We start from the raw sequence: 26,568 nt of genomic DNA on the forward strand, positions 1-26,568 counted from the left end.
TTCCTCATCCTGGAAAAAAGTGACAAATGGAATGCTGAAGGGTTCCATCCTGGGCCTGTTGTTGTTCAACGTCTTTATCAACGACTTGGATAAAGGAATTGATGGGATGCTCATCAGAATTGCTGAAGACACTAAGCTGGAAGAGGTAGCTAATGCCACAGAAGACAAAATCAGGATTCATTATGACCTTAACAGATTGGAGAACTGAGCCAAAACTAACAAAATATAAATAGGAACAAATGTAAGATTTTAATCTTAGGCAGCAAGAACCAGCTGCACAAATATAAGATACAACACTCTTCAAGCACATTTAATCAGTAATACACATCATTTTGCACCATTCAATATTTCCCTCTTCAGTGGTCCATTTTATATGTATTAAATAGGTATTTCCCACTAGTATGTTATCCTAAACGGACCGTAGCAAAGAGAGCGGTTGAGCTAGCATGCTTTCATATTTTTAAGCTACTTTTATCACCTAATAGACATGGTTTCTTTTTCCTCTTTTTTTCCAGAGAAAATCCAATTGTTGGGAAAATTTCTTAACCAAAGACACACTGCAACAAATGGATTTCGAAGAAACTGGAGTAGTTTTCACTTTTTAAAAATCCTGATTGTATGCTGATTCAGAGTATTTAAGAATGTACGTTGCCTGGATATTAGCTGTGTACAGACAATATATTTATTATTTAATAGGGAAAAGACTTGCTTGGGAATCTGATTGTTTTGCAGGGTGAGGAACATCAGTTCCATTTCGCTTAAAGAACTAAAAGTGCCAGAAGATGAAAGTAAACAAATTTTCTAGCGCTGGAAGGAACTACTAAAGGAATAAGCTTTCTAAGGGAGGAAATTAACTACCACTGCAGAAGGGACTTTGGGTGTGCCAAGATAATAATCAATTTCATTTATGAACCATCGGTACCTATTCTGTGGACAATGAGTCTTGGCAAAAGAAATCCCAACAGGTAACAAAAGGAATTGAAGCTTTATATACAGCGCACGGCCACTTTTAAAATGGTCCTTTCTTAATCCACAATAGACATTTGTAAAGAAACAAAGTGGTACTTTTTAAATGTGCATTCATAATTAGCAATGTTATGTTATTTAAGTGATATTACTGAAGCAGGACAAGTCAGGGAGTCTATGCATCTTGTTTACAATTGGAGTGAGCAGTGAATGGAGTGACATGGGACCACTGTCTGAATTTTGTTTTTGTTTTAAATAGCCAATTACTAGTACAGGGCTTTTTTGGAAGTACTGTGTAAGAACTTCGTGCTGTTGGGAAACTATTGTGGGTGCATACCAAGCAACATCGACCTACCAATCAAAACAATCGCCCTAAAGATAGGTATTACACATTGGAAATATGTCACATCCAATTGCGACTAGTTGATTTCGAAAACCACTCCAAGCACTTTAAATATCTGGATTGCCCCCAGATTATATTTAAAGATACTTTTTAGTATCTAATCATTATGATCAGTTGAATGATCACTATTGTGGCTTAAAACAATGCTTTTGTGAACATTTTTATATCTAGTTTTTTACTTGCCAGTTGAAGTTTTGGACTCAGATTTGCATTTAGAAACTCTTAATCTTGCCTTCTTGATATATTTTTAATCATAGGCTGATAAACATGTATGTAATGAACAGAAACATGGTATCCAACTAAGACATAGGCTGGACCCATTGACATCAATACACTTAACTCCATTGATTTCAGTGGGTCTGCTCTAAGTATGACTAATGCTTGATATCACCCCAGGCTTCCTTTCATCAGTATTATTGAATGTGGTACTAGGAAACCTCATATTGGGAGCAATTTTCTGAGCACTGTAAAAATTGATATATTGCCACATATTTGTATATTGTTGTTCTAGTTTACTTTTCTACACTTGTTTTTCTTCTTTTTGGCTGCTATTTGCCACTGTTGTGGTTAATATTTGTTTTAATTGATAGAAATTGGGAAGAATGGATACAAGCTGCTTAAAATACTACATGAATTACTAACAGTGTGGCATTGCCTAAGAAAAAAATCAAAGATCTTGCTGTAGGATTCAGCAGCCAGATTACAAGGCTTTCTGCACCAGCAAATAAATGCTTATAATCTACTCAGCTACTTTAGGCATGCTCAAAAGGGTTGCATGCAGCCAGTGGGAGTCATTTTGGAACAGCCGATACCCATGCCTTATCACTAACTGCTTTGGATAGGTCTTTTGAGTTTCAGAAATAGTTTGCCATAAACATGGGGGCTATTGTTGAAGTCCTCTGGGCCCATGGGCTTAGCTATGTAGTGCTTTGGATCATGGATCTGAGTGGATTAGCAGAATGAACAGCACAGAAGTTATGTAAGAAGAACACTAGAGGTACAAACAAATCTAAGAAAATTACAACTGAATCAACAATTGGGAGGTATAAAGCTATTTTATATATGTATTTCAAGTGCAGTGACTCCTGAATCAGAGGTGTTCTCCTTTCTATGCTCTGCATTCAGCAATGGACAAAGCCAGAAGTACTGACGGAAATCATTTCCTCTAGATAAGGCTCTCCAGCAGAATACCCTGTTCAGGCCTGCGTATTCTACAATCTACTATTGTCTGATAACATTTATTAATAATTGTACATGGCACATGTACAATTTGTCCACCCTAGGTTTAAACAAAAAGATTGAACTAAAATATTGGAGATGTGATTGTGCATTGCAATTTGTTTGTTCGGGGACTTGTTTCAGTGGGTTTTACTGTTTTTGATAGGGAAATATGCAAATACTATTAATTCAATCATTGGTTCATCACCTGGGTGAAAGCTACATACTATATCAGTTGTAGTAGTGGGATCATGTCATATGTCACTCTTTTAATCTTTATTTAATTCAATTGGTGAAAAATAAAGATGCAAATAAATGCAAATAGTACAATCAATACAAAATAATAGTTATATTTATATTAGTTCTTAATCATGTACATAGTTTTAAACAGTGGCCTAATTTGCTCATCAAGGTAAGTCATTGCTTATCATTCCAACTTTACCACTCCTGTAGCATGAGGGAAAAGGAGCCACAATCCCTGATTTAAAAGTATATCCAAATCAAAATTGCCGTTTGTTGTGCTGAAAAAAACTGCAGTTGATAAGCCAAGAACTTTGAGTTTACATCATTGTTTGCTTGAAGGGACGCGGGTGGCGCTGTGGGTAAAACCTCAGTGCCTAGGACTTGCCGATCGTCAGGTCAGCGGTTTGAATCCCCGCGGCGGGGTGCGCTCCCGTCGTTCGGTCCCAGCGCCTGCCAACCTAGCAGTTTGAAAGCACCCCCGGGTGCAAGTAGATAAATAGGGACCGCTTACTAGCAGGAAGGTAAACGGCATTTCTGTGTGCTGCGCTGGCTCGCCAGATGCAGCTTGTCACGCTGGCCACCTGACCTGGAAGTGTCTCCGGACAGTGCTGGCCCCTAGAGTCGGACACGACTGGCCCGTACGGGCAGGGGTACCTTTACCTTTACCTTTGCTTGAAGCAAAATAAGCCACAATTTCTGGTTTGGATATAACACTAAATTGGGGATTATGGTTTGTTCCTCCAAGGGAAGGACTGAAGTGGGGGTGTTCTGCATTTTCATGGTGAGCCATTGACTATGCTTTCTCTTGAAATCTGAGCACTTAAGGTGTCCTGAGACAATATTTCATTTCAATAATGAATTAATAAAGTTATTCACAAGTAGTTGAATAGCATTGGCAGTGCAGTACAGCCAACAGCTTTTACTTAACGATAACACTCCCTGTCTTACATACGTGCTTTTAGATATGATATATACATTATATAAAATCATGTTGTGATATCTGAATATGACCCTGAGAACCCGTACCAAAGAAGTAATAGACAATATGGGAAGGATGTGCAACCAACAATTTTAATATTCATACTTGTAAATACCATGCACAGTGAAGTTTGCCTTTTCATTAATACAGTCTAATGTATTACAGGAATAGTACAAAATATTACTTTATTTTTTAAATAATTCAGCTCAGCCACAGGGTTATCTTACAGATCATGAGGTTGATAAATATGCCATAGAACCCAAAACCATGGACCTGCTGATCTATATTATATTCTGAATTACAGTTTTAAGACTAGTACCCGACTCTATTCTTATATTGCCTTATTTTTAACAGTTTCCCTCATCCCACTCTGTTTACAACAGAATATGGTATACCTCAGTTCACATCCAAAAAAGATGTGTTATAGGAAAAGTTACATTTTAATTCTAAAAGTAGATATATAAATCAAAAACATGTGCTAAATATTCAACCCACATTAGCAGTTTGTATGTAATAATTTACACTGGTGGTTTTTTCTTTTGTAGAGGGGGAAGTGCTCTGTTTGGAGAAACCCAGTTCCTTTAGCTGCACTAGGGAGTTCCCAATAGTGTAGCCAGATGCTCCCTGTCAGAATCATTCAGCTGAGTGGCACTGATGGGGAACCCCACTTGCAAAATAATTGGGAGCCCACTTTAAGCAGTTTCATCCGTACCTGCCCCACTCCTGCCCCATACCTGTCACATATGTCAGCTGTGGGGCAGGTGGGCATGATTTGTGGGGAACTGCCTTGCAGGCCTAATTAAGCTCACAAGCAGGGAGTTCTCCATCCCTGGAGCTGGAGTGCACCTGAAAGATGATTTGAAGTAACCCGCAGTGGCCATTCCTAGAACATAAGCAAATTGGCATGGAGTTCTTTCTGAGGTTTGAGTGTTAAAAATGTTAACTTAAAGGTATTGTGCCATCATTTTTTGTTGATAGGCAAAGTAACTTTAAAATGTATTATGCACTTGTATTCATCACAAATAGTGATACTGTCTGTAACTTTTCATGGAATCTAGATGCTTTACTTGATTAGGAGATTGCAACATGATTATTTGATTCATCAGAAAAAAAAAAAGATTAATAAGGTCTCTTAAAACAGGCAAAGTAATAAACCACCTTAGAAGACCAGTGTTCCTGACCTACTGTTAAGTGATTTTGCTGTTTGGTGTTCCTAAGCTACATTCTTAGTATTCAAGAATCTTGCTGAGATTTGACATTGGTATCATGCATCACTTTTGGATCCCTTTAAATATCACACAAATGTGACCTACAACAAAATGTGGCAGGGTGGAGTGCTTCAATTCATCGTTCCAGCCACTGCATTCCATTTCCTCTTCCTGGTTTTTCATTTCCCACTTGGTTAGACAGCCAACATTTCCTGCTCACGTAGCATATTGGGCTATTGGGGGGGGGGTCTTCCGTTTTGATGTTTTCCCTCTTTTTAGGGGGATGGGGTCGCCACACTGGTGCCCAGCTCCAGCTGCCTTACAATTTTGGATTTTCCCATTGATTTGCATGTGTAGTTCGCACTTCATCACTGGGACATTTTAATCATAGCTTCTCCGTGTGAACCTCAAAATGTACTTATCCTGACAATCTCAACCTTATATTTCTGTCTTCTTCCATCATCCTTTACTAATTCTTACTCTGTTCCTGCTTTCACACAAATCTCTCCCCCCTCTTCCTGGGGGCACTAAGCATATTCAGTCTTCATTGGACTGTTTCAGTGAATCTTGTGCATTACTTTTGCTAACTTTTTTGTAATCTGCAAACTTCGGAGTTCCCATGAATCTACTGATACCTCCCTCTTCTGCTGGTGCCATTTTGGCTGCATGAGCAGTGGCATCTGTTCTGAGCATCTGAAAATATAGGGGATGGTGGACTTAAATAATCATCTGGGGCTTTTCAGTATGTTGATACTCAGTCAAGATGATTGAATTACAGTGTTAACTCTTTGCATCATAACTGTGTCATTCTATTTTGGCATTTGGTGAAGCCATTTACCCTAGTAAACATGTTGGTCTGTAAGGTGCTTCAAACTTTTTGTAATGCTTCTGTTAATCGTTTTGGTTCCTGTTCACATTATTTCTAAAATAATTCGCTCCTTTTTATTTTTGGAAGTGTATGCCATGATTGCACCAGAACCATGTCAATGCATAATATTTATTATTGAGGGTCACTACTCTGCAAACAGTTCTGTTGAAAGGATGTAAACTTAAATTGGGATAGTTAATATTAAGAAAACTGGGGTCACCTATTAATCAGTTCTGTCTGTATATCATATCTTCACAAAGTAACGTTTGAGTAACTTTGTTTCTGCCTTATTCTAAAAGAGCATGATTAATTTCTGATCCTTGTGTAAGCATAGTTCTGTGGATGGAGAGGTTCAGAATAGTGCTTAATAAAGCCCCCATTCCCCTGCCTCATTGACCTAGATAGCAGCAAACCGCCCACTGTTTACCAGGAATGGCTAGTACACATCTCCCATATTAGTAATTAATCTATTCAGTTGCTGTTGCTAGAGTTATACTGGATTGCTGTGCAGAAGGAACACATTGACCTGATGATGTGAGTCATGACTGGCATTCTGTGTATTCATCAAAACATGGAGATGGACAGAGGGCTCTCAAGCAAATAAAGCTCATCATCCTCCAAATTACATTTATACCAAATTAAACCTGAGCTCTTCAAAACTATTATGGGGAATAAATGCACTTTCAAAAGTTAAGGTACAACATTGTGTAAAGTACAAGGCAGTTAATAATAAAGCAGCACTGAAAAATATTTCATGTTCCAATGAAGCGGTATCGATGTTTTCAGCATGTGGCCAAGTGCCAAAGATCTTCCTAGCCCTGACCATGCAATTCTTTTTGTCAGTGTTATATTTCAAATGCAGTAGATAACCCAGAATTAAGTTTTGTATGAACTAGGTAGTAATATTGAAAAGGGTTTCTGTTTGGATTAGCCTAGAGATTTTTTTAAAAAGACTGCTTGCTTAATTAGCTGTGGTTGACATGTATATTTTGCAGTGTATTTTTAATTTGTCAAGATGATACGTTGAATGTATTTTTATTTAAAAATTATTTTCTTAACACAAGTATTAAAGTTTGAACCTTGCATGTTGCAGCCACTTTTAATATGTTGATTGATCATTTTAAATACTTAATACACACATAAAGGTTTTCTCAAAGAGTGGATGCTAAAAAGATATTGATCAATTGCTTATTGTTCCATCTTATGAAATAGGCAGGAAATATTAGGATTATGAATGCATTGTGCCCTTGACTGAAAGAAACATCGGTGGTTAACATACAATATAACTTCTGCAGAAAACCTATGAAACAGGGTATGACTATGACTGTAACATAAACAAATTACATGTCAAGTACAGATAACCTTAAAAGTCAACTCAAAGAAACCAAGCAACCATATCATGACATTTATATTAATCAAGATAAACAGAATCCCTTTAAAATAATTGTGTGGTTTTATATAAAAATGTAAGGTGTGCTAGTATAGCCTAAATGAAACATTTATTTCCTTGGAAGAATAGATACCAAAAAATTTTATTCCTAAATGTTCCAGTTAGTACACCAGAAGAAAGGTTATGAGAATTTTAAAATGTGCCTTTCATATGGAATTTTAACAAAATTAAGAGGTAAACACAAAATACCTTTGGATTAAAGGAGCCATCGGGTATCGCATATAATATATGGCTCTTAGCCCTACTAGTATCTTAGCATATTTAAACACTTCAAATAGAATCCTAAACAAGTTTATTCAGAAGTAAGACCCATTGAATTCAATGGAACTTGTTTTCAGTTAAGTGTATATAGAATCACAGCCTTTAATAAGATGATGATAGGGTGAGAAAAACACAAAGCTTTTAAAAATTGTTGTGAATGTAATAAAAATTTGGGACTGCAGGTGTAAAATAGCCTTTGATACAGTCAGTGGCTTCAATCATAAATGAATTCTTCAATGCCGATGAACATTTGAGAGTGTTTAGATTCTAATATAATATGGATATAGCACAGACTGTTAGATCAGTTTTTAAAAATGGGCAGTTTCCTTCTTAGTCATTGTATCACTTTCAAGATCTCGGGGTCGGGGGGGAGGAACTTTGTCTTAATAAGGGAAGCTACTCAAAACTACAAAATGTTGAACTTACAGCATAAAATGTACCTTATTTTTCTGAATCCATGCTAGGCGATTGAAGTATTGCAAAAGCGTGTGCATATTTTTAATGTTCTCCAGAACATTTTGTCAGTCTAGATAGAGAGCGAATAAATTTGATGGTAGAGGTAGAAGATGTTCAAATGAGGCTCTGGCAGCTGAGTATCTTCTGGGAAGAAGAAGCATACGGTTTATAAGATTATTAGAAAATATAGAATCTAGCTGTTACCCAGATGGGTCTCCGTCCTTGGACAAAACATATCAGTTTCTTAGTTGGTAGAAAGCAGGAATACAGACAAAACAGGCAGGGTTTTAAAATAAACAAATCTGAAGGTTAATTTCAGGCAGTGTGGTAGGTTTCTTTTAATTAAAAAAAAAATAGGAGTCACAGTGGGTTACTTCACCTAACGGCCCCTTTTGAATGGGTTGCATCCCACACAGCCCATGCATGAGCAGTACTGGCTTCTGCAATTGGGCTTCATCGTCCTCACCTCCACCCTCATGCATGCCCTCAAAATCTATTTCCAAAGGGTTGAGGGATCTTCTGAAACAGATTTTGGGGTACATGGGAGGCTGGGGGGGGGAGGAAAGTGAAGTCTACCCACCCGATGTTGGATCCTGCCCAGTCCCCTTCCACATTGCACCTTAAGACTCAGTAAATGCAAGGTCTATCCTTGGCTCAAGCATCAGACATTTTTCTTCCACATCCTTTGTTTTCTTTGCCAGTTAATCTGATGAAGAGATCTTGTCAGTGCTCTTTTTTTTTTTTTTAAGGAAAAACCGGTGCTGGTATTCAGTGTGAAGTTGTTACAGTAAGTGCCACACTTTTAACATGGGGGGAGAGAAAGTGCCAGTACTATGTACCCTTGATTACCCTTAGGGGGGAAAGCACTGAAGAACTCAAAAAATGCACACTCTTGTAAGATGTTGGCTGGTCTGGGATATATACTGCCCTAATGGGTGTGTGTGTATAAAATAATTTATTATGGGCCAACATGGCTACCATATATGAGAAGGTGGAATTAAGAAATATAATGACGTGTATCATCATGGAAATTTCATATGATATATACAACTGATACCAGTAGATGTCTTAAGGAGATACAATCACCACATCATAAGATTATCTCGGAGATTAAGGCACTATGTTGTGATTATGCAGCTAAATTCAAAAGTTTTGGGAAACAGTCTAGATATTTGTGGCTTGGATATTACCTGATGCTTTATTATATTCTGATGTGACAATGCTGTCACTATCAAATATTCCGATATCCTTCCTTATTACATATAATTGCCAGGTTGAGTTTGGCTGGACATTAGAAAATGAGGTTTCCTCATCTCCAACAGACTGGCTTAACTGGGTCTGTGTAATGTTTACTTCAAACAGACAACAAATCAATACAATATCAAGCTGATGTTGGGTTGTCAGGTTAATTTTCTTCTGCATGCTAATTATTATAATTGGTTATGAGGAATATTTTCCTGTAAAAGTTGATTTTTACACATACAAATAAAGAAATTGAGATTTACAAATGTAATCTTCAATGTTCAATGTTAACACACATCTTTCAAATACATACTTCTGTATAATTTGATAGTTTAGCTAGGGCACATAAACTAAGGCACAAGGGAGACAATTTGGTTGTGAATGTAACTTGATGGCATTTCAGTTATTTTTTTTTTAGTGTTCTGCAAGATCGGGGTAAAAAAAAATAGGTACAAAATAATATTAAAAATTATTCATATAAAATTATAAATCCTTTCCTTTCTCTGCACACTCTCAACCTCGTCTCACTTTCTTCTATTATTAAGACATCCCTGATTAAATTGACAAGAATAAGGGTTATATGAGCTGAAATGCAGGATAATCCTGGCTCTTTAAATAAAACAAGCTTTCTCTGTTCCTCAGTCATGTCACAAGGTTGCTAGGTGACCTGAAAACACTCCAGTTGTAGGAAGCGCACGAGAAATTCAGAGAGAAATTCCAAAGGGTAAACGGGATGGGAGGGAGGGGCACTGTACCCACTCTTCCGAGAATTAACAAAGCCTACAAATTGCCAGACTTCAACTCCTTTGCAATATTTGGTGTGTTTACTAAAGTGGGTAAGTACAATTCCTTCCTCCAACTGGGCAAACTAAGCCAAGCTTTCCCCATCTTCCTTCTGAGGACTGACCTGCAGAATCCAACCAAAAATAAAACCCTGCCAGTGCACTTATTGTCAGATGCTATGGCTTCCATATTCTCCTGGGATAATGACCATTCCAATAGCTAAATAAGGACTGGAGCAATTTTGTGCCCATTCCTGAGCTGCCTGTGTGCAGTATAGCTGTCTGGACCCAAGAGCAGGAACCCTACTTCCCTCATGGCAGAACTAGAGTTGTGCCCCAGCAATCTTAGAAAGTTATCGAGTGCAAGTCCTGGCCAGCCATGGTACCCAAGTGGCAGGTCCTAGGAGCTGAAATGGTTTGCATGCCTTCTTATGTCATGTAGCAGTGATGATGAATAAAGCCCGAGGGGCAAATGTAAGGAAGATGGTCTGTATGTGTGTGTGTCTTCTCCCTGTCCCAATTTAGGGCTTTTCAGTGATTTATTATTTCAACAGTAAATCTTGGGCACACACATTACAGAGTTAGTGACACAAATTAATAATGAGTTAGAAATGTCTCTGTGCTTTAGAACATGTGAATATGCAATTCTTATAGCTGATTTTATCAGGAGTTTTAGAGAGAGAGCCCATTTCCATGGTTTGCTTAGTGTATTTTATCTTCCATTAAATCAGCCACTAGAGTCTTCCAGCAGCTGCTTTTACTAGAGTTTTATAGAGTTCCAGTCTATTGTGACTTTGAAAAACAGAGGTTTGGTCAGATCTATAAAATTATGAGGGACGCGGGTGGCGCTGTGGGTAAAACCTCAGTGCCTAGGACTTGCCAATCGTATGGTCGGCGGTTTGAATCCCCGTGGCAGGGTGAGCTCCCGTCTTTCGGTCCCAGCTCCTGCCCACCTAGCAGTTCAAAAGCACACCTACGTGCAAGTAGATAAATAGGTACCGCTTTATAGCGGGAAGGTAAATGGCGTTTCCCTGTGCTGTGCTGGTGCTGGCTCGCCAGAGCAGCTTCGTCACGCTGGCCACGTGACCCGGAAGTGTCTCCGGACAGCGCTGGCCCCCGGCCTCTTAAGTGAGATGGGCGCACAACCCTAGAGTCGGACACGACTGGCCCGTACGGGCAGGGGTACCTTTACCTTTACCTTTATAAAATTATGGGGATAAGACTAAGGCTCTGTTCTACTAAGGCTCTGTGGCTACTAAGGTTCTGTTCTGCCTCTACTGTCAGAGGCTGTGCACCAGTTGCTGGGAATCACAAATGGGGTTTTCCCCTCAGATCCTGCTTGTGAGCTTCTGAAGATGCAGAGCTCTTCATATTGTTGCACACCATCCCTATCTCCAAGTGGTGCGAGAATCCAGGAGTTGCAGGCTCTTATCGAGGGTTCATGTTTCCTTTGGAATGAAGGCCAGAGACTGCATTATCTCTATGATATATGGTTTATTTACACATATATACAACCTGAGCCCACGATGAATGGGTTCACAGCATTAACACCCCAAGAGGGTCTTGCTTCTTCACTCATAGCCACAGCCTTGGATGCAAGCAGAAATCAGGCATGTCTCTCCCTTCCACTTCTAACTTACACACACACACAACTCACCTCTGGGTTGTGTCTTTTTTCTAACTGCCAGCAAGTTGAGGAGGTTGTCCAACCTATTTGCTGTCTGGCACAGAGGGACTTCTTTTGTTATATATTTAGATCCCCTCCCCCTCCCCCTCTTTTCCCTTTCTCCTTATGTGATGGAACTCCTATTTGGGGACTTGCCCGGCTTTTTTCTGGCCCACATAGGCCCAGTCTCGATAGTTGGCCTTGGTGAAGACTTGACGTTTTCATCCCCCCAAAAGTTTTTGATTTGAGTTCCTACTGAAATGAGGCTGTATTTTCATATTTTAATGTTGTATTTTAATCTTGTTTTTTTTAAGTTGTATTTCAATCAATTGTTTTTATACCTGGTGTCAGCCGCCATGAGCCCGGTCTTGGCTGGGGAGGGCGGGGTATAAATAAAATTTATTATTATTATTATTATTATTATTATTATTATTATTATTATTATTATAGAGGGCCATTATCAAGAGGTTTGCTCGCCAACCTGGGAAGGTAGCCCATCTAGGAGAAGGAAAACCCTGATCCTAAACCTCCGCTGCTGCTTTGCAGGATATCTTCAAGAGAAGGAAAGGTTAAGGCGTAAATCCTACACAAAGTGGGGTGGTACCTTGTACGCCTCCTTCCAGCAACTCCTGCACCTAAACTGGTGCCAAACGTATTGCTCTGCTTTCCTTTGGACCACATCAGCAAGGCTGAGTGGTGTGTGTGTCTTGTCATTTGGGCAGCCCAGGACTCCATACACACTGTCCAGGCTTGCACCCCAGAGAGGTCACTTCAGTGCCACTAATGCAACAGTTTGACTTCTCCCCCAGAGGTGCACTCCATTGCCTCTCAAGACAGGTGGATGCCAACAACACTGTCTGGCTGTTTCAACCATTTGAATTCTTGCTGGATCCATGAATCAGAAGAGTCTCAGCATACTGCCGCCCCACCCCCACCCCCGTCCCAACTCATAGCAGTATGTTAACAACTGGCTTCCCATGTTTTCTCATATAATGAAGTTGAATTTATGACCAAGATACATAAAAGCTTTGCAAAAAAATGAATTAGCAAACCGATATTGCCAGTCAAACACTCAAATACTGAAAACCAAATGTCCAGCCCTATGCAGAGAAGTATACAGTGGTACCTTGGGTTAAGTACTTAATTCGTTCCGGAGGTCCGTACTTAACCTGAAACTGTTCTTAACATGAAGCACCACTTTAGCTAATGGGGCCTCCTTTTGCTGCCGCGCCACCAGAGCACGATTTCTGTTCTCATCCTGAAGCAAAGTTCTTAACCTGAAGCACTATTTCTGGGTTAGTGGAGTCTGTAACCTGAAGCGTATGTAACCCGAGGTACCACTGTATGTACAAGTCACAGCCATGTAGCTCTTCCCAGTGTTCATCTTTCTCTCCACCAAGTGGATGGAGTCAGGGTAAAATATGAGCATTGCAAGGATGAAACAGGGATTTTGCTATCATTTCGCCTCCAACATTTCCCTCCCCCTGCTCAAAATCAAGCCCCTACTCGAAATCACCCTACATACAATGAAAATCAGCTTAAGGGGAGATTTTGAATGGGTAAATGGCCTGAGTTGAAAGTTTTAATCAATCATTTACCCCCACCCCCATCCCAGTCTTATGTTGAAGACTGCAGCCTTCTCAGCTGTGTATGAGTAGGGGAGAGGAAAAAACCACGGGGAGATGCAAGTAACTTAATTCAGCATGTAATTTCAGCCTTGCACCATTGATTTCTGTGGCCTTAAGCACACTTACCTCTGTATTGGTTTGTGATTGGGGCTCCTATGTTTGGTACATTGTTCACAAAGGCAAGCAGAGCTTGTTATGTGTAGCAGAATTATGCGCTCTGGTCTGTTGACGGAGGCAGTTACAGTAGTCCTAACATCCTACTCACAGACTGTTTGGATTCAGGGCTGGTATTGCTATGGCAACCAGTGCTGCTGTATAGAATAAATCTGCCTGGTTGGTGTATTGTGCTAATAAATCCAAATGGCAGCTGAAATGGTTGTGGGTTGCTTTAGTTTTCTGTGTGCAGTAAACTGAATTTGGGAATTTAATGTGTTGGATAAATTTCAAAGGGGGTTCCTAGACTGGAGGTTACCCTCACATAAACCCAAAGGAAAAGGATGCAGGCTCCAAGTGAAAAGATAGGCCTTTATTGAAATACAAATGTACACAGGGACAGCCTCAAAAATAAGGAAGAGGCTGCAAAGAACCACATCTGAAGAAATGTTTTTTATACACTTCAAGACTACACACATCATTTAATTTCACTGATCAATGGATCACACCAATTTTAATAGTTCCAAGCCAATGCCATCATCCTGAAACAATCAAAATCATTTGGTTCTTCAGATCAGACCTCATCATAATATCATGTGATTACATATAATCATTTTCAAGTGCCTTTCTTTATTAAGATTTTGACTAATTTTCCTGTACATTAAATGTCTTCCAATGTCCTCTTTCATCAGTCTACAAAACAATTCAAGATGAATCACAATTGCCATGCCTAGCTGATTCTCTTTTCATGCATACAATGCCCACCATAGATTCTAACAGTTTATTATTTTCAGTGTTCTGGAACAGACATTCACTATGTACAGTACCTAAGAGCAGCTAGTTCTGTACTGTAAAAGACAGGTACAGGCCCTTTTAGTTTAGCTAGGCCATAGACTCAAAAGAAAACAGAATAATCAAAACACAGTTTGATTAAATTATTATTTTCTCCAACAAAATAATATGTCTGAATTCAGCATTAACACAGGATCTGTTTATGAAAGCTATTGCTTCCTACTATTATATCTGTGTAAAAGTTGTGTTTGCTGTGCGGGAACCCTCTTCGATGTCAGAGGTGTGCCTCTGCTCCTATTGGTCAAGGCACTCATCACACCATGAGATGAAGCTGGTGGAACACCTTGAAAGGACTAGACACATTGGAGAATTTTGAACACTAGCTTGGATGGCAAAGGGACTACACTGACAGAGGAGCTCTCCATACATCCCCATAGAGGGATAAAACCAAAAGATTTAGGATTAGCACCTACTCCTTTGAATTAGACTGTTGGGGACTCAAAAATCTGCTTCATCAGATCACTAGTATGGAGATCAATCACATGATACCCTAAAACAAACTTTTGCAGCACACACATATATAATTTATATCAAATGTGTACACAGCCTCATACCAGGACAGATGACTTGTTATTTTTTTTCTTGAATCTAGTTCCTTTCCCTGGTTTTGGTCTAGACGCCTAATCTATTTAAGAACAATGGATTTCTTTAAGGAAGGCCTACAAGTTACAACCTCTTGCCTTTGCTCCTCAAACCTACTATTCTTTTTTCAGAGTCCACATTCTGTGGCAACTGAAAACATCAAGGAAAGAAGTCATGCCAAAGCTAAAAGGCAAACCGAAACCTAAAGCTGGCTTAGCTATGAATATCCTTGAAAAGTTCCTGCAAACTTATGAAAAGCATTGCACAGCATCCCAAAGTTGTGTCAGTCCAACTATCAAACAGGACTTACAGCAATGTGTAACAAATGATATGTTCATTACTAAGGTAAGAATGGATTATAAATAAAAAATTGACGTGCCTTTGTGAATTAAAACCAAATGATGTTGGGGATTATACCCCAACTGTATTTTTTAATCATCAACAACAAATTCTTCCTTTAGAGGGAAGCATGGTTCTAGCTGATTAGCAACTCTATTGCCCTCTCGCCCTCTCTCCTGAGGTAGGTTAACCTGAAGTTATCTTCTTTCTTTGTATATTTGCAATTTGCTAAAGTAAAGGTACCCCTTACCGTTAGGGTCCAGTCGTGGACGATTCTGGGATTGCGCGTTCATCTCGCTCTATAGGCCGAGGGAGCTGGCGTTCGTCTGCAGACAGCCTCCGGGTCATGTGGCCAGCATGACTAAGCCGCTTCTGGCGAATCAGAGCAGCACACGGAAATGCCGTTTACCTTCCTGCTGGAGCGGTAACTAGCGTATTTGTCGCTCTGTAAGACGCACTTTTTCCCTCCTAAAAAGTAAGGGGAAATGTGTGTGCGTCTTATGGAGCGAATGCAGGCTGCGCAGCTATCCCAGAAGCCAGAACAGCGAGAGGGATCGCTGCGCAGCGCTCCCTCTTGCTGTTCTAGCTTCGCCATGTGAAGCCTCTTCAGGGCAGGGGGAGCCTTCATCCCGCTGCCCTGAAGAGGCTGGGATTCAGAATATTTTTTTCTTGTTTTCCTCCTCCAAAAACTAGGTCCGTCTTATGGTCTGGTGCATCTTATAGAGCGAAAAATAGTATTTATCTACTTGCACTTGACGTGCTTTTGAACTGCTAGGTGGGCAGGAGCTGGGACTGAACAATGGGAGCTCACCCCTGTCGCGGGGATTCAAACTGCCGACCTTCTTATCAGAAAGCCCTAGGCTCTGTGGTTTAGACCACAGCGCCACCTGCGTCCCTGCAATTTGCTAAAAACTCCATTAAATAAACCATGCAGATTGAACATCTGATGGCTCCTTTATTATGAAAGAGCACCAAAGACACACTAGTGCAGTGTGAGTAATTATACATTACATGATGCCTATGCCAAAGACATACTCTCCAACATTTCTCCAATGAAAATAGGGACATCCCATTCCATAATGATATAGAACAGTAGCTATTTACTTTAAACAAAAGGCAAGGTTGATAATTAACGGTATTGTTACAGAAAACATTGAGATTATGAAGGGCACAAGGCAGGGATGCCCTCTGTCACTTCTACTGGATCCATTCCAGTCCGGCTTCTGCGCTGGTCATGGGACCGAGACGTCTCTGGTCGCCCTAACAGATGATCTCCGCAGGCAGCTGGATCGAGGCGGGTCGGGGCTGCTGACTCTTCTAGACCTGTCAGCAGCCTTCAACATGGTTGATCACGAACTCCTGGACCACCACCTTCCCGACGTGGGGATCCAGGGCACAGTCCTTCAGTGGCTGCGCTCGTTTCTCTCTGGTCGGGGACAGAGGGTGGTGCTTGGGGGGGAATTGTCATCGCGCCACTCCTTGGTGTGTGGAGTGCCTCAGGGTGTGATACTCTCCCCGATACTTTTTAACATCTTTATGCGCCCCCTCACCCAGCTTGTCCGGAGTTTTGGGTTGGGTTGCCATCAGTATGCCGATGACACCCAACTCTATCTGTTAATGGATGGCCATCCTGACTCGGCCCCAGACACACTGACCAGATGTCTGGAAGCTGTGGCTGGATGGTTACGTGGGAGCCGGTTGAAGTTAAATCCTTCGAAGACAGAGGTCCTCTGGCTGGGACGGGACGATATGGGATTGAGGGGGCAACTCCCATCTCTTGCGGGGGTGCAGTTAGTGCCAGCACCGTCCGTTAAGAGTTTGGGTGTAATCTTTGATACCTCCCTCTCTATGCAGGCGCAGATTACAGCTATAACAAAGGCGGCATTTTTTCATCTCCGCCAAGCTAAGCAGTTGGCTCCTTATCTCTCTCGCCCTGACCTAGCCACTGTGATCCACGCGCCGGTCACCTCCAGACTGGATTATTGTAACTCGCTCTACTTGGGGCTGCCCTTGAGATTGACCCAGAAACTCCAGCGGGTGCAGAATGCCGCGGCGAGACTCCTTATGGGGTCTTCACTATGAGATCACATTCATCCGGTACTATACCAGCTGCACTGGCTCCCGGTGGAGTACAGGATCAGGTTTAAGGTGCTGGTTTTAACCTTTAAAGCCCTATACGGCCTAGGACCCTCGTACCTACTGGACCGCCTCTCCTGGTATGTCCTACAGAGGAACTTACGGTCTGCAAATAAAAACATCTTGAAGGTCCCAGGCCTCAGAGAGGTTAGGCTGGCCTCAACTAGAGCCAGGGCTTTCTCGGCTGCAGCTCCAATCTGGTGGAACGCTCTGTCACAAGAGACTAGGGCCCTGTGGGACCTGACATCTTTCCACAGGGCCTGCAAGACAAAGGTGTTCCACCAGGCCTTTGGTCAGGGCGCAGCCTGACTCCCTCCTCTGGCAATCTGCACAGAATTTTGCTTAACAGTTGCCATCAATTTGATTTTAATTAATTTTTATAATGAAATGTTTTTAGAATGTTGGATTATTTGATTGTTGTTAGCCGCCCTGAGCCCGGCTTCAGCTGGGGAGGGCGGGATATAAATAAAATTTATTATTATTTATTATTATTATTACTATTTATATTAATGCTGGAAGTTCTGTTGAGGAAATTGAGGGAAGAGGAAAAAATAAAAGGAATCAGTAAAGTTTTAGTGGCAGGATTGTTATCAAGCTTTTCTTTTTCTTCTCTAGTTTGTGCTAACAAATGTAGAGAGCTTATCAAGAAATGTGCATCCAGTTTATCTCACTCCATTACTGAGGACTATCCGAGATGAACGATATCGGCGAGGGAAGGAGCTCTGTATCTGTGGAATTAACCTATATCCTCAAGATATTGCAAACCTTGTAAGTTTGAACACAAGCCATTGGTAAAGGAACCTGAGACTTTCACAACCAACTAAAAAAACAAAATTAATACAGTCTGGACATTAGCTTCTCACAGTCATTGTAGGAGAGAGCCAGTGTATTATTGAGGGTGGGAGAAATGAGACTCAGAGTCCCTGCTATTGCAGCTTCTTCCTTCTCTTCCCACAAAGCATACAGTACCTGCCACTGGCTACAACCACAAAAAGCCTTGCTTGAAGGCTGCAACACCTGTAACCCAGGTGCCAGGGACCTTGGGAAATGTAGTTCTCCAGAATGCCTGAGCTCTGTTTATGGATGCCATATTCCAAGGCATCTTACACTTGGGATGATCTTTTAAGTGGGGAACAATTTGCTGTTGCTGAACTTATTCACCATCAAGCTGACAAGAGTTCACTTGTTGCTAGCTCTGGACCTGGAAGTAGCTAAATTAAATTTTTTGCAAGGAACAAAGGCACTTGAACCCCAGAGAAACCAATGGCATTTTTCTATACCTTGGCCCAATATGCAAGTGTGAGTAGGTTAGAGCGGGTCTAGAGAGCAGTGTTGCCAGCAAATTTGAAGACTCAACCAGACACCTGTGAGTATGCACATCTGCTTACCACCAAGCATGGGACCTCAATGTGTCACAGATCATAGAATCATAGAGTTGTAGAGTTGGAAGGGACCCATGGGTCATCTGGTCCAATCCTCTGCAATACAGGAATCTCAGCTAAAGCATCCATGACAGATGATCTATAGCAGGCTCGTCCAACTCCAAAGAGACTGCGATCTACTCACAGCATAAAAAAACTGGCAGTGATCTACCCATTGTCATTGGAGGATTGACCAGAGCTTTTGGGGGGGAGCCAAAGTTTTTGAGTTGTTGGACAGGCCTGATATATAGCCATCTGACTCGTCAGTCTAATCCTCTTCCCTGACTAGAGTGTTGGCCACCATCTAGGGAACTACAAGTGGAGAAATAACTGTTATTCCATGGTAGCTATTTGTAAACCAGTGTTTCCCAACCTTGGGTCTCCAGCTGTTTTTGGACTACAACTCCCATCATCCCTTGCTAGCAAGACCAATGGTCAGGGATGATGGGAATTGTAGTCCAACAGCAGCTGGAGACCCAAGGTTGAGAAACACGGTTGTAAACTATAGAGAGAGTGTATGTTAACATTTTTAGCACTGGAGAAAGGTAGGATGAATGGACATCAGGGTGAATAATATTACATCAAATCGTATTCGTACCATGTAGTTAAATACAGAACTATGGTGTCCAGGAATATTGAATGTTATGCTTTTAGTGTGGGAGGACTAAGCTAAATAGAAACACTTTCAAAGCACGCAAAGAATTCAAATTAGAAGCGTTAATCGTTTGGATAAATCTGGATTTTTGTTCTTCTTATTTGTGTTTTAGGCAATCTTGCTAGAACTGGATGGACGTACCATCTACCCCTTTTCCAAATTAGAAATAACTCATCATGTATTAGACCTTTGGAGCATGGAGAGACTTGGAATGGCTCTACCTTACAGCCGTCTGAGTTCTCTTGTTCTGGATTATTCCAAGTAAGAAAAACTATTAGTTTCACTTCTTCACCCTAAAGAAAAGAGGAGCTGTGGAAGCAATGTAGGAGTTCCTAGATTATTGGTATAGGAACTCAAGAGTGGCTTGTGATATCCATGTGATGTGGCTGAGCTGGAGCAACCAGTTCAAACCTCTTCACACGCTGAACTTCTCAGGTAGACTGGAAGAGAACAAGCTCTTACCTGGTTCTTCCCCAGGTGAGGGGAAGTGGACATAGCTAAACCTGGCAGAACAACTTACTCTATGGTATCTCCCAACCCTCCAAAGCAGATTTGGGGGAGGCATGGGGGTAAGCTGGTGGGAAGGAGCCCCATTGCACTAATGGGAGTCTGGCTTCTGTTAATAGAACCAGGTTGTTGAATTCAGTCAATTATCTCTTACATGCCTTGATGGAAATGTACTGTAAATCTCAAGGACAGCTGGTTGAACCAAGTCCAGCTAATAGTAATTTGTCTTAAACCCAGGAAAAAGGGGCTTTCTGGGGACATGGCAGAGGTGGGACCAGAGAGGGTGGATTTAGGCTGGATCCTAAACCCATTTAGCTCTGTCATGTGACCTGATGACCCAGCATAAGTTAAGATTGCAAAAAGGATGGTATAACTCAAACAATATTTTAAAGATTTGTTTCCCCTCTGCTGGACTTATATTGGCTCAGCCAACAGTAGCCCTGGTCTTTTGGATCTGTTGTACTTCACAACAATTTAATTTATACCAAGCTTACTTTATGCCAGCTTTTTGTGTATTGTTCCCTTATTTTTTCAGTTTAAGTCTTTCCAGGAATGCGTCTTCATTAAATGACTTGCTTCAATTAGAATCAAACCTATGTACAATACTAGAATACTGGCTAAATAGCTATATGTTTAAGGTAGGAGTAAACAGCCTTCTTTTAAACTGTTGTCTACCTAATTTATTATTTTCTTTACAGATGTGGTGATAACTGTGTCAATAGACTTACTGATGGATTAGATGGGAATAGAAAGCTTTTAACTCTGAGCCTCTGCTACTGTGATTTAGGGCCCAAAAGTGGATTAACATTAGCAACTCTTGTAGTCCAAACTGCCATTTGGTATGTTTTTTTTGATTGATTGATTGATTGATTGATTGACTGATTGATTTAGAGCTGGGTTTGAACTGTTTTAGAGTGTTTTTATTCTGCTTGTGCTGTTTTTGTTGTTTGCATTGATGTTACTGCTTTAACATTTTTGATTGCTATATATCTTGTAAATAGACTAAATAAGTGTTTTCTGTTTCGTTTAAATTTTCTGTAATGGGGGAAAATCTGCTTCTAAAAACAAGAAAATATGTTGAAATAATACTTAATATTCTTTTTAACCATTGTCTGTGAAATCATTTTAAATTGTTTATTGCAGCAACTTGTTCCTGAATGGTAATCACTTGCAATGTTTGGGGGCCATAGAACTCCTCAGACCAATAGCAGAGTTTGAAGAAAGCATTGGACAAGTAAAGAAAGCAAATGCTCAACTCAGCCTTGAAGGTAGGGTTGCCTTTGGGGCAATTCACTCATGCAACTTGCATTGCAATCCTGTAACATAGTAAGTTCCATTGACTTCTATGGGACTTACACATAAGTGTGTGTATAGGATTGCAACCTTCTAAATGTTAAAATTAAATGGTATAATTAGCCATTTTTAAAACAACTCAAGCATTTACATATTTCAGCTCTAGGCAAAACTCCACTAAAAACAATACAAACAGGACAAAGTTCATTATGGCCATGCATTTTCTTGGGCTGTTTTTAAGACAGGTCTATATGAAAAATAGAGAAAAGAACAAACAGAAGAAATAGTAACTGAGAGTTTCAAAAAAGGAAATATGGACACCATTCACTCATCTTCAATCAGTTGCCATTGTTTCAAGGATCTACTCAGGCTTTGGAGAGCAATACATATAAAGTATATATGGAAGCAAATCTTTGGTGGTTCTTGAGGTTCATGTCCAGAACTGTGTGCAGCATCAAAGCACAGCTTGAAGTTCTGCCTGATGTTTTACACAAGCTATTGCACATCTCTCAGGTGTCTGGCTTTGACAGGGAATGAATGGATGGTGAAAACTCTACAAGAACCTCCCATTGTTTTAGTTTTAAAAATAAGAGTGAAATATACTTGGAGTCCAGTAGTGATTTCATGCTCTTTATTGCAACTTGTAAAACAGTGAGTGAGTTGTCCCCCAAACCTCGGGCTTTTATATACATTATTTACACAATGAGTCCCTTCTCATTGGCTGGCTCTGCTTCCCTCCTGGAGCCTGATTGGTCTTTTCCTGCAGGCCAATCAGTTGTTGCATTCTAGGATCCTACTTGCCTATTGTTCTAGGATCCAAGCTTAGTATATAAGAAAGAAGGGAACATCATGGATTTACTGAAAATGGATGCAAAGCTGCAAAGCTACAAAGCAAACCCACAAGCAGCAGCCAGTGGAACTGGCTCCGGGAGAGGTCAGTTAAGACAAAAGAGAAGGCACATGCAAAGGAGGCATCCTAGCTGAGGAGCCTAAGTGTGGAAATACCAGTCTTTTGTTGCAATCCCATGACTGTCTGCAACGCTTCTGGAGAAAAGGGGCAGTTCTGTATAGTTTGACTTGATTTCGGATATAAAGAGCAGTGCAGGAAGCAATAAGGCGAAGTCCTTCAGCCTGTGCTTGATAGTGATGTCTGCAAATAGCAAAATGTGCTGATGGTTAGGAGGCTGCTGCATGAATCAGAGATTCCTAATGATGCGGTCATGCAGATGTTTTGAAGGATCAGGTTTATAGGCTTGGAGTTAACTCAAGCAGTTCTTTAACTGGATTTGGGCAGTCAAAGCAGTTATAGAAGTATCTCCCCTATACCCCACCACACAGCATAACTGTGGCAATGCTTGATTCCAGGCGTATTTAAAACTGACTCATATAACTCAACATCCAGGAGCTCAGAGAGCACAATTCAGGCAGGGTAGCTGTGCTCATTTGGATGCTGAGCATCTTTCAGGAGGGCCTGCGGGAAATCGTAACAACAAAATTTAAACTTGCTGCCTTTTCATTTTCAGCAGCCAACAAAGATGCAGATCTTCACTCAAAAGTTGCGAATCTGAACACTACTTCGAAGACAAATAGTCCTACGGCAATGGAAAACAGTAGGAAGAAAAAGAAACGGAAAGGTACAATAAGACAGATAAATGTTAACACTACCGCTTACTCTTCATCCAGTTTTCTAGTTGCAGCTGGTTTGAGGAAAAACACATCAAATTTGTCAACGAGCTACAGAATTGATACAGATTGTAGTTTACGTCATGTGAATGCAGCTTCAAAAACTAGCTGTACTGGATGCAGAGTAACCTGAAGTTGCCAATCTTCATTGTATCAGAAATAATAATTATGTGCTTACGATTTGCAGTCTCAAAGAAAAAACATAAGAAATCTGACCCTGGCCCATGGTTAGCTAGGCTGCATTTGGCTGATAATGCCATAGATGGAAGGTTTCGCCAAACAGAAGAAAACATCAGAGAGTTTGTGCAGCTGTTAACTAGGTAAGGCAACTGATTAACAGGACATGGAATCACTCTCTCCTGTCACTTATGGTACTGTGGAAGTGTGGAACAATTTTCATTGTTAATATTTTCTCTCATAGTCTAATCAGGAACTCTGACCATCTAGTAGAAGTTGATATCGATGGCAATGCTATAGGAGAACAAAGTGCAATCAACATATTGGAAGCTCTTAAGGACCGAAAGAAAGGTGGGATAATTGCAGTCAATAAACCTTTAGATTTGCCAGCTTATACAGTGGTACCTCGGGTTACAGGCACTTCAGGTTACAGACGCTTCAGGTTCCAGACTCTGCTAACCCAGAAATAGTACTTCGGGTTAAGAACTTTGCTTCAGGATGAGAACAGAAAGCGGGCGGCAGCGGGAAGCCCCATTAGCTAAAGTGGTACCTCAGGTTAAGAAGAGTTTTAGGTTAACAATGGACCTCCAGAACGAATTAAGTTCTTAACCTGAGGTACCACTGTACATGTGTTGATACTGCACAACTATGTTGGAATAAGCCCGAATAAACCAAGTGCAACTATTCTGAGCAAATATACATAGGATTGCACCATAATACCTTCTTTGCGCAGACCTATCCCATTTTGAACTTTCTCTTATTTAACCCTGTGATAGTGACAACCCAAGAAAGAACTGAAAATTATTTGTAATGGCTTATCTTTATGGGTAGGCTTTCCCTGATCCATACGGTCAGACTCTGTCATCACCCAGGGATGAAAACTTATGTGCAGACAAGTCTTCATAGTTTACTATTAAATGTTCTTCATGGTTATGAGTATTTATGGAAAATGACTGTTTACAGTATACTGTCTTTTGTGTAAACTGACTGATTGACTGAATATTATTATTTGTCTCTATAGACAAAATGCCACACATAAACATTGAGGTAACACCCCAGATGTCATCAATGACCTTCAGGGAAATTTTCAAGAATTGTTCAAAAACAGCAAAAAAGAGGAAGAAAAAGGTGCAATAATTTATTATTTTGTTAATTATTTATACATATTAACACACACACCATTTAATGTATATGCCACATTTGTCCTATTGAAGATTTCAGGGTGGTGCAGAACCCATGGTTTCACAGTACAAATACAATAATCAAACAACAGATAAAAATCCTTAAAGCTAACATTCTAACAAGTTAAAATGCTTGCATGAATCATATTCTTGCCTGGCACTGAAAGAATTGTAGCACAGGCACCAGGCCTCTTTAGAAAGGGCACCCCATTGCCAGGACACCACTAATAAAGCTCTTTCCTTTGTTAATACAAAGATGCACTGAGATGCTGGTGTTTGCTTAGAAACAAAGGTTACTGAGCTAATGATAAATGAAGTTAATAAGACCTTCATGGACTGTACTGTCATCAGCATAATAGAAATACTGCAGTCTTCCCCCAAAGTATAGATATACCTTGATCCCACAATCTTAAGTAACAAATAATTGCTGGAGAGCTGCAAACCATGGGAGGAAGGGAAAGGAACAAAATTCTGTGTATTAAGCCTCAGAACTAAAGTTAAACTGGTAGAAGATCATGTTTATTTTCTGAAATTCTTTCCACAGTAATGAGTTGCACTGAGTGGAATAATCCATTGGTGGCCATTCCATATAGTGCCATCCAAGAGAGTTGGAAGAGTAATGTTCATTCCATCTGCTTAATTGGTAACAACTGTCATTTGGCTTCCCCTCTCCCAGAACTCTCATTTGCAGCCATTTCTCCTGGCTGCCACTTGAGAATTGAGGCAGCAAGGGCCTCTAGAGTAGTGTGTCTTGGACGGAGAGCCAACCATCCTGATCTGTCTTCTGCACTGTGGTCATCATGTAACAATTTCTCCAGGCTAAAAAGCTGGATCCAGGAGCTAAGGATGTGTGGAAATGGTGGGAAGAGAGTGTAGATGGCTAGATCAGGTTGGTCTTCCCTTTTCCAACGGAACAATGACTGACGATAGTGATGACAACCTGAGTGTGGCAGTGGCAGCTGGTCTCCATTAAGCTTGGTGGGGCAGAGGCAGGGCAGTGTATGGTAGATGTTGCCACTCCCCAACCCCATTTTTTCTCTTGATCCCACTCTTGTACTTTAATAGGACATTATGAAGGGCACTGCCCTAGTTGTCCAGACTGGGATTGTACACATGGAACCCCCATTACTGGACTGGGCTCTTAAGGTGAGAGAAATGCCTGCAGCGTATCCACTTCAAATCACAGACTGTAGAGTTCAAAGGGATCCCAGGGTCATCTAGTTCAACCCCCTACAATGCAGGAATCTTAACGAGATCATACATGACTGATGGCCATCTAATACCTGCTTAAAAACCTCGCCACCACAGCAGCGAGAATTTTATTGGCACAATATTGGAAAGTGGAAACTATCCCCAATATAAATGATTGGCAAATTAAAATGATAAATTATGCTGAGCTTGATAAATTAACAGGTAAATTAAGAGACCACGATGAACAGAAATCTCTGAAAAATTGGAGTAAATACTGGAACTATATTGGAATAAATGCTTAATGTGATTGGCGGGGTCAGAACAATACTACCAGCGTGTGAATTTAGGCCTATAGATTAAAAATCAAATACGTAATGGAAGCAGATATTCGATACTTACCAAAAGGATGGAAGGAAGTCCAGGAGGTGGTTTTTGCGTGTGTGTGTGTGTGTGTGTGTGTGTGTGTTTTTTTTAATCGTTTACTGTTTTGTGAAACAGCCAGATTAATCTATCTTTGTATAGTTAGAGAGAGGAAAAAGTTGGCTTGTATATCCTGACGCTTTTTTTTTGTTTTGTTATAATTTTTTCTTTTGTATCTGTTTGTATGTTTGTTATGTGTATAACCTCAATAAAAATGTATTTGGGATAAAAACCTTCAAGGAAAGAGAGGCCATGACTTGTGTGTACACTTCCTCTTGTTGGATTGGTGTGTTAGACCTGAGTATCCAGCTACTTTTGTTTATTCCACATACCGTTGCTTCTTATTGGAATCTTCTGAGATGTGTTTTGTTTTCTATTTTACAGAAAACCAAGTGTTGAAGTCTGGATTTGCCTCCTGCAGAAATTAGGTTCAAAGAGGTTAACATACTTCAGCAATTATTTACATGATGTTCTAATCTTTGAAATACTACAAAGACGGTTCATACTACTTTATTGTGAAAGTACTTTATAACTATTTACAACCACTTCCATTTTATTGGATTAAAAGTATGCAACTGCCAAAAAAACACCTTTCTGGTAGTACAACT

General features: G+C 40.5%; 2 protein-coding genes across 4 annotated transcripts in view; both read left to right on the forward strand.

Moving 5' to 3' along the window:
* RASA2 (RAS p21 protein activator 2) overlaps positions 1-8,793 on the forward strand; it is a 51,495-nt gene extending 42,702 nt beyond the window's left edge. Inside the window, exon 24 of the mRNA XM_079977807.1 lies at positions 516-8,793. Coding sequence (XP_079833933.1) covers positions 516-546 — 31 coding nt within the window. The 3' untranslated portion in view covers positions 547-8,793. The remainder of the gene's footprint in view (positions 1-515) is intronic.
* Positions 8,794-9,995: 1,202 nt separating this feature from the next.
* On the forward strand, positions 9,996-26,549 carry LOC307217092 (uncharacterized protein). 3 transcript variants are annotated; one of them, XM_079978161.1, is made up of 11 exons: positions 9,996-10,130; positions 15,089-15,302; positions 18,048-18,200; positions 19,621-19,769; positions 20,714-20,854; positions 21,159-21,283; positions 22,832-22,942; positions 23,179-23,311; positions 23,413-23,519; positions 24,190-24,296; positions 26,345-26,549. In XM_079978161.1, the coding sequence occupies exons 2-11, from the start codon at positions 15,132-15,134 to the stop codon at positions 26,357-26,359; spliced, it is 1,212 nt and encodes a 403-aa protein (XP_079834287.1). In that variant the 5' UTR covers positions 9,996-10,130; positions 15,089-15,131; the 3' UTR covers positions 26,360-26,549. The 3 variants fall into 3 exon arrangements, with proteins under 3 accessions (XP_079834287.1, XP_079834288.1, XP_079834289.1); XM_079978162.1 differs by having other exon boundaries at positions 22,835-22,942; XM_079978163.1 differs by lacking the exon at positions 20,714-20,854.
* Positions 26,550-26,568: the final 19 nt, after the last annotated feature.

Source organism: Podarcis cretensis (genome assembly GCF_951804945.1).
Source record: "Podarcis cretensis genome assembly, chromosome: 5".
Lineage (NCBI taxonomy): Eukaryota > Metazoa > Chordata > Lepidosauria > Squamata > Lacertidae > Podarcis > Podarcis cretensis.